This window comes from Diadema antillarum, unplaced genomic scaffold (assembly GCF_040938485.1).
Source record: "Diadema antillarum isolate AM-2024a unplaced genomic scaffold, OU_Dant_1.0 seq00000119_RagTag, whole genome shotgun sequence".
Classification (NCBI taxonomy): Eukaryota; Metazoa; Echinodermata; class Echinoidea; order Diadematoida; family Diadematidae; genus Diadema; species Diadema antillarum.
In genome coordinates this window covers 1942955-1956432 of record NW_027271200.1, presented here as the reverse complement: position 1 = coordinate 1956432, position 13478 = coordinate 1942955, and the positions used below count along the sequence as shown (strand labels likewise).

The window sequence follows — 13478 nt, the reverse complement described above, 5'->3', positions numbered from 1 at the left end:
GGCAAGTGTCAGCAAGCGTCGGCAAGCGTCGCGGTATCATCAAAATGATGGCGCGTACTGCTTTGACCGACGCTTAGCGACGGAGTGAAAACATACTGCGACGCACTTCATTGTTCTCGCAATATGTCCCCGTCGCTGAGTGTCGCTCTCCGTCGCTCGCAGTCCCTACTTTACCAGGTGCGCCTTACAACCTCTCTCTTTGTTTGCAGATTCTTGTCCATTTTCTTTCTTGCTGACACCTACAAGAACTATCATAGTATCTGGCGTTCAACAAGAAGGAATATTGTAAAATGAGAAATTTTTATAAGCTTGAAACTTTTGCAAGATTCACAAAAGTAAAATGCAAGCGAAAGTTTTTGTCTGTACAATGCATTGAATGCCCTTGCAATGCTGTACAGCGTACAAGTAAGTTGATTTGCAACACAGTGCTGTAACAAACCGGCTTTATTAATAGCACATGATCAAATATGATTGCAACTGCACATATGTAGTTTCTAAATTTCAAGCAACTGTGTTTAACAAGGAACTGCAAAACAAATACACTGTACTGCTACTCCATAAAAGCCCCCAATACTACTGTACGAGCTGAAATTTTCGCGTACAGATATTTTCGCGAACTGCTACTTGGAGGACATTTTCGTGTGTTGTTAATTTTGCGGTTGCGAGGGTCTAACTGAACTTTAAATAGCTATTAGCACGTTGTTATTTTCGCATGTTGTTATTTTCGCGGTTCAAAGGCGATTCGTGAAAATAAAACCACCGCGAAAATTTCAGCTTGTACAGTAAATACTATTTAGATATTTTATTCACTCCGTAATCCTAATTCTTTAAAGATCAGGAATTTGTAAAAGTTTCATGACGCAAAAGAGGATGTTGCCTTCAATTAAAAAAAGTTTCATGTCATGAATGCTTCTGCTTTTTACAGTATGTTACAGACCGATGTACATGTGTTGGAAGAAGTTTCCATGGAGGAACACTCAACTGTGAATACAGGTACTAAGACCACGTCCTATCATGCTGTTATGCCCAATGAATTTACACACACTTAGTTGCCTATGCATCTGAAAGATAACAGTCCTCATAACAAAGCTTAGTATCAAGAGACACATTCTGAGAGTAAACACCTATTATTCGAACTTCAGAGATTTTAGAATAGCAAGCTTTAGATCTGCGATGCAGACGTTAAGATGATGGTTGCGTGGACCGTTCTCCTCTCTCCCGGCATCGTGTTGAAAAGTACATAGCTGTAGCTTAAGATTTTGCGAAGACGCTGCCTATACAAATAAAGTAGCGCCCCCATATGTCGTTCATCAAAATGGCGTCAAGTAGCTCTCCGCGTCGTGAATTTGAGGAGATGCTAAAATGGCCAAGAACAGTCGTTAAAACTCAGAAGATGTGGGACAGATTTTGATAAGTGGTTTTGCGCAAAGCAGGGGGGGGGGGGTCCCCTCTTAATGTCCGCATCACAGATCTAAAGGTTCCTAACAGCTCACAGATGAGGACTATTGCCTTCCCAGGGATGTAACACTGTATCATTGACATTCTACAAATTTGCACCTAAAAAAAAAAAGAAGAGAAAAACTGAGTTCATGTGATGTCAAAATCAAATATGGCAAGGAATGCAGTATCAACAGAATCAGTCACAAGATTTTTTTATTCAGGTACATTGACCACAACACCACAAGACTAAGCTTTTAACACAACGAACTGATCAAAATCCAATGTGAAACCGGCCTACAATTTGTTCAAGTAAAAACCATCGGAGACCACAGCTAAGGCCAAAGGAAATCTTTCCAAGTATTTTGTACAAATGAAACTGTCACATCATTTCCAGCTGCAAAAAAAAAAAAAAAAAAAAAAAAAAAGTAGCAATGGAAATTGTGACACATTACTGCATTAAATGGCCCATGTCCTTGAAATTGTCTAAACAAGTTTAAGGATGGATTATTGGAATAAGGAGGGAAAATAATAATAAAATTGTAATTGCAATTTACATGATTTATACACACTTTGCAAATATGAAAAAAAAAAAAATTGGTATTGAAAATAATTTGATTATCAATTTGAATTCGCTGCTAGTCCACTATCGAAATAAGCTTTCATCAAAAACACGGGCCAGAATGTTTCTGATGATTTCAGTTATCATCAGCAGTCATACAAGAATTTCTAGACCTCTGATTTTTATGACAACTGGCTACAATCTGCACAAATGCTTATTTAATGCAGATAGCATTATAACACTGACAAATTATGTTTCTTGCATATACCTGATCTGTTACAAGTTACTTATTCAGACAGCAACTAGAGCTGGCATGGGTTTCCACTGGCAGAAATCTTTAATACAAAAACATTGATCTCCCACGCACAGAAATACTGGTCACTTAAAATCCTAATTGTGAACTTTCAATCCTATTCATGAAGAATAAAGTTTTATGTTCTTTGATATACAGTGTACACCTACAATAAAGTTTTACCTGCTTGAATATCACATCGTAAAACAATTTAAAAGAATGACAAAACAAAATGACTACAATATGTCACTGTTCTATTAACTGTTAGCTGCCATAATATTGGCACACCTACATTGTACTGTATACACATAACTTTTTTCTTCTGTTTTAAATCATTGGTCACTCTATACATTGCATTTACACCAAGACAAACATTTTACTCTGGAGGAAAAAAAAATTGAGCAAAATACATATCTACACATGTTTATATACAACTGCAGTCCATTCATTATGAATGCACATCAAAGCGCAATAGCAAGTTTGCACGTTCAAGTTGGTTTTAATAAATGTTGTGAATTTAAAGGAACTAGAATAATGCAGGTTTCATTAAAATTGGATATAAAACAAGTGCACAATGAAATGTCAAAGTTTCACGAAGCAGAGATGCCAGTCGCAACCAATATGCAAATCAGCTTGGACACTGATGTCATCACCTCTTATAAAAGCCTTCCATTTACCTTAAATTTATTTTTTTTTCTTTGGAGGGGGCAACAAAATCAGATGTACTGGTGCGATTATATTCAGTATAATCTTACAATCTATGATTATCATTGGCTTTTAAAGCATAATGTTCAACACATGAACACTGGACAAAAAATATAGCTTTGATAAAAAGCAATCTAAAAGATATAAAGAAAAGGAAAGATCACTAGTGCTATTTTACCCTGTTTCTCATAAGAATTTTAAGCTGCATAATATTTATCAGCTTTTTAACTTGATCAACAGTTTCTGGTATGGAATATGTCTCAAACTGCATGAGCACATAGGTATACAAAGAAGTAGAAAAAAAACCAATACAGTTCATTTTTTTTAAATGAAATTTTTGTGGAATTCTCTTCATATTTTCATCACATCTATGTGATGTCACAAAATGTACTATCACGTAGTCTTCTCATCCAGCGGTGGCTGCATCGAAACTCTAAAAATTCATAACTTTTCAAAGGACCGTTCGATTTTCCACATACTTCATTGATGCGTTCTACTACTAATATTACTGCCTTCGCTCAATTCTCAGTAATATTTGGGTTCACTATCCTTTGGCTCTTAGTGCAGATAAAGCACTCAAAACTACCCTGCACGATTGTGACGAAGTTTTTTGTTTCTGCCTCTCTTTTCAATCTGCAGAGAATGTATGACTCTGCTGCAATGGCAGGATGGAAAACCTACAACACTGATACAGCATGTTGGAGTACGGAAAGGTCGCAATAATCAGTGCCCTGTTGCTTTCTTTACTCGCAACACGCACAACACTGCCGCCTGTAAAACTGAGCAGACAGTACGCATACTGTTTTATCCCAACAGAATGAACACGAGTGTGTTCCCAGAACCCCATATGATGCCAGTGTAATATTTAACAAAGTCAATGTCAATAATTACAAGAGTCATCCACTGATACACAAGTAGTAAACACGGAACTATCAAAGTGGGTCTGTCATCAGTTCATGTCAAGAGGGTGGTATTCTGAAAGGTAATTCATGGCCACAATGAATTGATATTGGCAAAGTAAAGACTTTTAGCTTGTCAATCATCTTCATCTCTCGTGCACCTTTTTTTAAAAAACATAATTTGCAGATTGGGACATGATATATGGTGTGTTCTCTCACTAACTTTAAGTGACAGAAACAAGACTGGATTTCAAATTACCACCCTACATTAGTTTAGTAACTGGTGTACAGATGTCAGACTACGATTGCCATCCAAACAAGATGGATGAAAGAAGCTTTGTTTGGTAACTTGGTAACTGTCACTGCACTTTTTCCACATACAGTAGTATGTCAGACTGCGCTCAGCCGGCCCAGTCGCCCTCTCTGAGAATGGTGACTGTGAGAACGCAACTTCAGTTTTAGTTAAGTTCAGTTCAGTTCAGACAGTACTTGTGTTCTGTGAGTCAAAGAGATTGCTGTCAGCCCGGCAGTTGTCAGGATGCTTGTCATCGTATTCGAAGCGTGTACCGCCTGTGTCTTCCATCCGTTACATTGTCTCCCAGTCGTCTCTGGTCAAAGTCCCTGTGAGCTGTCGGCGCTCAAGGGCACACTTTGGCTTGTGTGGAGTGACTGTGTGGCTCGTACGGGTTTTTCGCGTCAGTCGTTTGGGGTACACACACTGACATTCAAAAGTCCGGGAGGGTTTATGTGTGGGGTCGGTCTTGTGTCTTGAACAGTTTGTCCTGTCAGCGAAGATGAGCGAGACTGGTTAAAATGAGGCACATCATGACAGCATGATTGAAAGACATACAACATTCTTCCATGTGTAAAGACATCAAACACACACACACACACACACACACACACACACACACACACACACACACACACACACACACACACACACACACACACACACACAGGCACACACAGACAGACACACACACACGCACAACTGTCATTCTTATTGGTCAGTCATGCAGTAACCAATGAATTGTGAAGAAAAACACACAGTCAGTACAGGTGACAACAGCAATAATAATATATAAACTTTTTTGTTGTTGTTGGGGGGGGTATTCTCACTCAGTAAATATCCCATTTGTAGGCATAAATCTGATATGGAGGTTTAAATAAATTCTCCAAATTGCATCAAGTGGCAACACAGGTTTTGAGTGCAAATCTCTTACAAAACAGATTCAATAGCTACACTAGTCACGCTCCGTGGTAGAAAGTGGCATATTTGTTGACAGTGAATACAGGGTATTTTAATCCATCACTTCATTTGTCTTCCTCCACGCAGCTCCCTGAAAACCTGGAATCTACCAATACTAGTGTATGTAACGTGAATTGAAATGGTCATGGCACTTGTTTGCAGGAAAACAATGTGACAGTCCTTCGAATAAGCACACACAAAGACAGACACATTGTAACCACACACATAGATACAGACACACACACACACAGACTTAGACACACTCACACACAAACAGACACAATAAAATAAGAAGAGTATGAAGATAATACATTCTTACTCGCTTGCTCGATGGGAAAGCTCCACAGTCTATGTTGTGCGGGGGCGCTTCCTATCTTCTGGTTCCGGGTCAGCAACCAAGACCTTCATTTTCTCCCCGGCAACCGAGTGCCCATGGAGCGTGCTTAAACAGATCTCTGCTGACTCTTTCTCTGCAGCGAAAAGGTCATCGTGAATCCCCATCAGAATCAGGCAAACAATAAAAAGGTGACATTTTCATCTTTTCATCACTTCCTCAACGAATGTCCTCTGCACTTATTACAGGCTACGAGTACAAGAATTGATTCAATGTCGCAGCACAGTGCTCATTGTAACACTACACTTTGCCCCTACTTTCTGGGAGGACTGGAGAAGGCACAATAAAGATAAGCAAGTACCAACAGAAACATACTTAGTGTAAACCCCCAAAGCAAAACGAATTAGGTATTGCGCAAATACCTCCAGATTTTCAACAAAGCTGTATTGCTTGCTTGCCTATCACATGTATTTTTAAATTTCCTGTCACTCGACTGTGAACAAGATTTGCCTATGCTACTTGCATTAAAAACAAACCAACAACAAAGAAATGGATTCTACCCATGACGCCCACAAAAAATGGGCTATTTACAATCTAGTATTAACCCATTGAGGATGAGTCCCTAGTAAGCTTGGGCAAGCATCTATGGGAAATGCATGTTGTAGCAAAATCAAACCGTCCTCAACAGGTTAAAGTTTCAAAAAGACGAGTTAATGCCACTTACTTGCAAAACGCGCATACCCATAGTTGCGACCATGAACGTTTTTGTAGCTGATGAAGTTGCCAAACCTTCTGAATACATCACAGATAATGGCCTCGGGGAGTGGACGTGTGCAGATCACGAACAACCGCTCTTCTACAGGACTACAAATGAGAAAATTTGGAGAGATTCATGCTTCCCCAAATGACTTTTGGTTCCTTTTGTTTTGTTTTCACTTTCCAGAGGAGGCACAAACTGGATTACAAAACAAAACAACAGACTTTCGAATTGACATTTTGAAGTTTGCAAACTTACCTCTATCTTTGCCCATGTCTTTTCACCTATTTCTCACTGAACTGGTAAGTGTGCAATATTCTCAACATTGCACAAAAAAACAATACAAAAAGAACTCTGGCAAATGATTCACTCTTACCCACGTAATGCGCACGCACACACCCGTGCAATATCTAATGAATGTTCCAACAACAACAACAACAACAACAACAACAACAACAACAAAAAAAATTTGAAAAAAAACCCCTCACACCAATGTGTCATAGATTGATACAAAGAGTCTCAGTCTGTAATGGGCGGGGAGTCTTACCTGTCTGGGTCTGCACAGGGTTGGAGAGGGGGCAGGGGGACTGAGCAGGCTGGTGGCTGGCTGGCTGAAGCATAGGCAGATCTTTGGATTGATAGGACCACGAGCGACATAGAGAACAAAAACATACACACAGCATCCGAAGTTAGCATCAACAAAATCTCACAGAAATATACACAAATTTTATTTGAGAAAACAGCTTTTTATGGGAAGTTTACGACGACCTATGAATTTAGTGTAAACAACATCAATTTGCATTATTAAACCAAACATTATTTCAATACTCAGAGTTTATTTGAACTACCATTTATAAATGGGGAAATGTCTCCTCTAAATGGTAATTTATAACATATAAGATGTGAATTCTGTCTCTTGCCATCAGGTGTCAAGGGAAAAAATGTAATTCATACATGGGAAGAAGTTCAGGTATGGCTAAGGATGTAGCTTTTTAAAAGAAAGTGAACCTTCCACAGACATATTGATCATGTTTAATGGGTTCCATTTACATACCAATGATCATCAGATCAGTCCTGTGAAATTCCAAATGCAGCTCAGACAAATGTACATATTATGACAATTGATGCAAGATATTTACTCACCCAGCTGACTGTGTAGTGGAGGATGTGTCCTCCACAAACTTGAGCTGGATCGGACACCCAGGAGGGTACTCAAAGTTGTCAAGCTTCTGCTTGGCGTATGCCGCCTGTGATGCCGTGTTGTACCTAATATATGCCGTTCCTTCATTCAGTAAAAAAAAACAACGATATAAATTCATGTTATGGACACAATGGTCCGTGGAAGAAATGTGTTTCTAAAATGGGGAAAAGTACATACTACTCTGGTTGTTGTTTTTTTAATAGATCCAAGCCCCTAGTGACAATCCTGACAAATGACCAGTTTTAGGTATAATCCACAATGAATGCTACAATCTATCAAAAAAATATAGTGTGATCTCAAACCTACAACCTTGACCCTATGACTCAATCTCCTTCAAGCTGGTCTAAGAATTGTAAAGTAAGAACATAAAAGTCTTATCTGCCAGTATAATGCCCAAAATGATTTTGATGAATCTGATGTAAAACCATGAGCATGTCCTAACTTTGCTACAGAGAATCTTAACAACTACATTCTACAACAAGTATTTGCTTTTAGACAGGGCATCATAACAAGGGAATGTATTTGTTATTTTTAAACTACCTAGCTGTTCATGTACTGCATTCCATGTACAGAGAGACCTACATGAAACATTTTGTTTGTTGGGTAAATAAATATGGCTTCAACAGGGGGGCATTTCATGAAGCATTTTGGTCGGATATTTTTCTGACAAACTGTTACAAGCTACTGAAAGCCGTGCATTTGATTGGCTGAGAGCAAATTTGTCCGACAACTTTGTCGGACAAAATGCTTCATGAAATGCCCCCCAGGTGATCAAACTTTACATTTTTAACACTGCAATTGAATTGCTAAATCAAGACACTGAATACCAAATATGTAAGACAATGTGGGCACCGTTCCATGAAAGTGACAGTCAGTAACCAGAGCCTCTCAGCAAATCAAAACCAAGGATTTTACTAAAATTGTCAGAGACTGACAACTTGTCAGGGCTGACAAGTTTCATGAAACAGTGCCCAGGTTGACTTTATAGATAAAAGTAAGAAATCCCCCAAAATTAGTAGTAATAAATGATATCTACAGGTAGCTCCATCACAGCAATCACTGGCTTACCCTTGTAGCCCCAGCTGACTTGCTCTTCCCTGTAGTCACAATATTCCATACCCGGAACAATGCCAAAGAGAGCCTTGATCTGGGCCTCGGACACAGGACCAACAATGTCGGCAACCAGGCGAGGTGACACATTCACATGCAATGCTGTGTGTGGCAGAAAAGTTTATGACATATCAGGCATCATAATTATGATCACATCGGCCAAATATCATCAGCTATGAGTTATTACTGGGCAGCCAACAGTCTAAGCAAAGTTGCAGGACTACATCAGATGCCATCTTGGACAGAATTGGAGGGGAAAATGGAAGAGTTTGGTAGAGAAGACAAATAGATTTTAGGAGATGATGAGCCAAAAGTGAAGAGAGCACAGTGATACTGTTATGGCATACCTGATCCCGCAGGGAAGAAGAGGCTGTCAATATCAAAGCTTGCAGGTGGGGCGCCAGCTCTGGGAAGAGGAGGCGGGGAGGTGTATTCCCCTCTCATCGGATAGTCACTCTCCGGTCTGGAGTGGCTGAACCGCCCGTACTCCGACCTGGCTACATCTATTCGGCCGTAGTCGAGTCTGCCGTGGTCGTACCTGCCGTGGTCCAGTCGGCCGTAGTCCGAACGGTCAGATCGGTCCAGTCGATCGTAGTCCTCCCTCCGGTACTCCCTATCATATCCGTCATCTCGACTGCGCTTCTCTGACTTTCTGGGTTCTGCTATGACTGCTTTGAAACCTGTAATGAAAGACATAAGCAGAATGTGTTTGCTGGTGATAAATGACTGAACAGAGATTGTCGTTTTAGAATATGTGTAACTAAACTACACCATTAGCAAGGTATGTCCAAACCATCTTATTTTCTTTATTCCTGCAGTCTACATTATGCATACACTTTTGTCATTATCTACACTGGCTTTGTACTTGTATGGGAAGACTTGACAGCATTGTGAAGGGGCACTATAACTCTTGGATGATCACTTTGTTACTACAAGTACATCTCTGTGATTATCATACAATTGTAGCCTTTACATTACAAATGAAAAAAAAAGACAACAACATTAAGAAAGCCATGACAGCTATAAAAGCTGCACTGAAAATAGATAATAAAAATGTGCATGCTTGAAGTTTTGGGTGTTTAGACCACAAACAAGTAATGGACACAGGCCAAGTCTATTTCAGGGCACATCATCCTTACAAATATATGACACATTTTCCTGTAACTGTGTGTCCATAAACACATGGAAGAGAAACTACACATGACTATTTCAGAGGGATGAATTTGTACATTTGTATGTGTTTACACCCATTTGCTAAGAGAGATTGATAGATAGGTAGATAGAGGGATGGACGGAAGGATTGACAGGTGGATAGATAAAGTAACAGAAGCACCACTACATATCAGAACCTCTGGACATTACATCCCAGCCACAATTCTAGGTACCGGTAGTGTGTAGTCGATCCCTCAACCTGTAACATTTACATGTACATTGTACTCTCATGCAGTGTGGCATACAAAGTGACAACCTGGATCTGAGGGTGATAACAATGCAATGCAATTTCTTTTGCAATAAACTGCTCTGCGGGGTGGAAAATTGTTGAACATCAGCCATTCAGCTCACCCTTGTCGCAATTCTCCAATGCTTTGGCCGCACCCGACACTTTCCTGAACTTGACGTAACCAAAACCTTTATTCGCTCCAGTTTTCTTGTCTGTGATGATGGTGACATGATCAATTTCTCCATATTCTATGTGGCAAAATATTAAGACAAAAAGGCAAAACTTACAAGGTATCCTTTGCCATACATACATTGTTCATTGCAATGCATCTGCAGTGTAATATGCATGAGTACATATACATCACATTCATTATTACATTGGGACCAATAAACTGTGCACACCTTTTCTTATTGTTTGAATACAAAGTGTTAGTCAAAACTACACTGTATCTCCACATCAGAAAAGGCGTAGGTAATATCAAATAATGGTACAGTGAAATCACTCTGATTTTTACTGTGAGCAAAGCAGTATGTAAGACTATGATATAAATAAGTTAAGTGGACAATTTTGTGTCCTTAAGTTAAATCTTCATATTCTAATGATCCAATTCTAAGCTCTGCCTTTCTTTGCCTACATTTTTACCTTCAAAGTTCTTGTACAGCTCATCATCATCAAATGAATTTGGCACGACAACAAAAAGGCGCGTTAATTCCAGCTTTTCGTCTATGTCTTTAGAACTGTGGGAACCTCTCGAGTTGGCAATGATGACCTGTGAATGAAACATTTGAAAAGGTATTCAGTAGACCTAGGTTAAAAGCTATACTTCGATCAATTCACATGGTAATAGATAACATACAAAGGAAAGTAGAATCAATAATGCACTGTAGAAACCCAGTTGATGTCCCGCTTTTGAAGGCAAAAAGCTGACCTGTGCAGCATGCAGCTCATGCAGATGTTCAAATGAAAGTGCTGCTTACACATAAACTGGAGCAAGTGGAGGAATGTATAATCATGACCACATATACAGCAATGTGCATTCTCAAGCAATAATCCCTTTTTGGCTTTATCTTATTCTAAAATAAGATGAAATTTCATCCCTCCAAGTGCCAGGTGCTGCGTGTCACTAACAGAAGAAACCCAATCATAGGTCACTATAATATCCACAGCCAACACCTCCAAGAAGTCCACTCAGCAAAGTATCTGGGGGTCCATCTTGACAGAAAGCTGAATTTCAACACGCATATTGACGCCACCGTCAAGAAGGCTAACTCTGTTTGTGCCTTCCTCCGTCGAAACTTCAGACACTGCAATCAGAAGATAAAACAGGCCACCTATTTCACCTACATTCGTCCAGTTGTGGAGTATGCTGCAACAGCATGGGACCCACACACTAGAAAAAATGTGGACAAGATCGAGATGGTTCAGCGACGAAGTGCACGTTACGTGACTGGCGACTTCAAATGTCACAGCAGTGTCACCGCCATGCTAGACAGGTTACAATGGCCATCACTTGCTAGCAGGCGTCTACAAAGCCGTCTTGTAATGCTGTATCGCATCCGTTATGATCTGGTGGACATTGACTGGCAGCAATACCTACAGAAGTCAACATCTTCCACAAGAGGGCATGATTCCTGCTTCAGGACACCATTATGCACCAATCTGGTGTATAGCTCATCCTTCTTCCCCAGAACTGCCAGAGACTGGAACCACCTACCAGCAGACCCAGCTGACTCACCCTCCCTCGAGGCATTCAAGTCCTTCTTGAGGGAGACGTAACTGCAGCTCACGTATGAAATTATGGATTTTTACTTGCACTCCATGTATATATTTTGTAAATACACTACTTGTGGAATTTGACTGGTGGAGCACACATACGGCTGCACACTCTCACACACTACAGTGTGTAATCTTCAGGCATGAAGCTGCACTTAACGGAAGAAGAAGAAGAAGAAAAAATGTAGACATGCTAGTATGAGTGCAGTTTAGCTTCTTTACTAGCACGATGACTGGCATGATCCCTAGTGTTGAAAGCTTTATACAATCAGGACTGGGGTAAAAACCGTCTACGAACATGCATTTTGGCAGTCACCACTTCCTTATTCCAGTCTACAAGTAAAACTTTACTTTATTCTACATTGTTTACAAGTTAGTAAGAACTTGTTGGCAAAATAAATCTTCAATCTTTTTTAGGCCTAACAGTTACTGTTACTCAACAACATTAGATGAGCCGACATTTTGTGGCATAGACCTCTACATTTGTAGGCTGCAACATAACCCCGGGACGCTCCCGTATACACAGTTACACACTGTGTATACGGGAGCTCCCTGGCACACGCTCCCGTATACACAGTTACAACACTGCGTGTTGGGGCTGGTCGCAGTTAGCTGCAACAGTGAAGTACTAGTGTACGGTACTGCATGTGCCATGTAAATTGTAATGGTTGCAATTGCTGATGTGCGATGGCTGCCCTTACCTTGATAGGTTTGGTCATGTTCATCACTCGTTTTCCGTCTGAATCCTCCATAGCTTTTGCAGCTTGCGAGAACTTGGCAAACTTCACATACGCTACCCCCTTGGGCTCTCGAGTTACTTTGTCCTTCACAAGCCAGACATTTTCGACCTCACCAAACTGACTAAAATAATCCTTCAGATCAGATTCTGTTTGATTCTTCGAGCAAATGATGAAGAGGCGGCTATTTGGCGGCTTATCAGCATTGCTTGCTGATCCCATTGGACCCTTCCCAGACCGATTCCTCTCTCTATCCAGAGAAGACATTTTGACGTGTTTCGATTAACACTACAGCAATACGACGCCTCAGCTACTGCTGGTCTAGATGTCTAAACGTTAGTGTCTCCTCCTCTGATGAATCCTAGGGTAGCTCGGGATGTGACTAGATGCCACTGCTGCACAGACGGATGACCGTAGCGAAGACGACACACAAAAGGCTGCAGCTGCAGAAACCGGGTCCGGGCCGACACCCACCGCTGCACTGCCCGACACGCACGCAGTGACGAGAGGGTAAGCTTCTTGTACTTGCAGCTCTAACCTGTTAGGTCGTTAACGTTACTCGATTAGGCCTACCACGATTACTGAAAACGATGTAAGATAGAAACTCATCTCAAGCAGAAAGTTAGCCAAATTATTGCACTGTACGAGCACCAGAGGTTCAGGAAGCCCTAAAGTGAATGTTCGATATATATTTACCACTTTTCAAGGTAACTGTAAGCTGAAAATAAAGAGATTCCGGATCCACGCATCTATATACTGTAGCTTGTATTATAGCAGCTACGTGCATCAGTCAGGAACATGCATGATGCGTGAATGATTACTGAGGGCGCTGTTCATCAGCTGCAGACAGTGCCGTATATATACGGCACTGGCTGCAGAATTCAAGAGCCCAGCTTGTTATTTACTGTACAGATTGTATTGTCAGGGCTTGAACTGCAGACGTGTTTTCATTATGTTCTACTTTTTCCACACTCTTCT

The 13478-nt window shown here is 40.5% G+C and overlaps 1 protein-coding gene across 1 annotated transcript; it reads right to left on the bottom strand.

Annotated features, from left to right (window-relative positions):
* Positions 1-4550: 4550 nt before the first annotated feature.
* LOC139727102 (RNA-binding protein 45-like) lies at positions 4551-12767 on the bottom strand. Its single transcript, XM_071638079.1, has 10 exons — positions 12465-12767; positions 10633-10759; positions 10113-10238; positions 8897-9229; positions 8508-8651; positions 7382-7520; positions 6786-6866; positions 6206-6345; positions 5467-5617; positions 4551-4677 (listed from the first exon to the last, which is right to left on the bottom strand). The coding sequence occupies exons 1-9, from the start codon at positions 12765-12767 to the stop codon at positions 5496-5498; spliced, it is 1515 nt and encodes a 504-aa protein (XP_071494180.1). The 3' UTR covers positions 4551-4677; positions 5467-5495.
* Between the last annotated feature and the right edge of the window lie 711 nt (positions 12768-13478).

Bases quoted from the DNA above. Each gene is read 5' to 3' on its own strand.
- LOC139727102 (XM_071638079.1), bottom strand. From the start codon at position 12,767: ATGTCTTCTCTGGATAGAGAGAGGAATCGGTCTGGGAAGGGTCCAATG. The intron at 10,239-10,632 runs GTAAAAATGTAG...TTTGCCACATAG, and splicing joins GCTGTACAAGAACTTTGAAG to AATATGGAGAAATTGATCAT. The intron at 7,521-8,507 runs GTAAGCCAGTGA...TACTGAATGAAG, and splicing joins AGTCAGCTGGGGCTACAAGG to GAACGGCATATATTAGGTAC.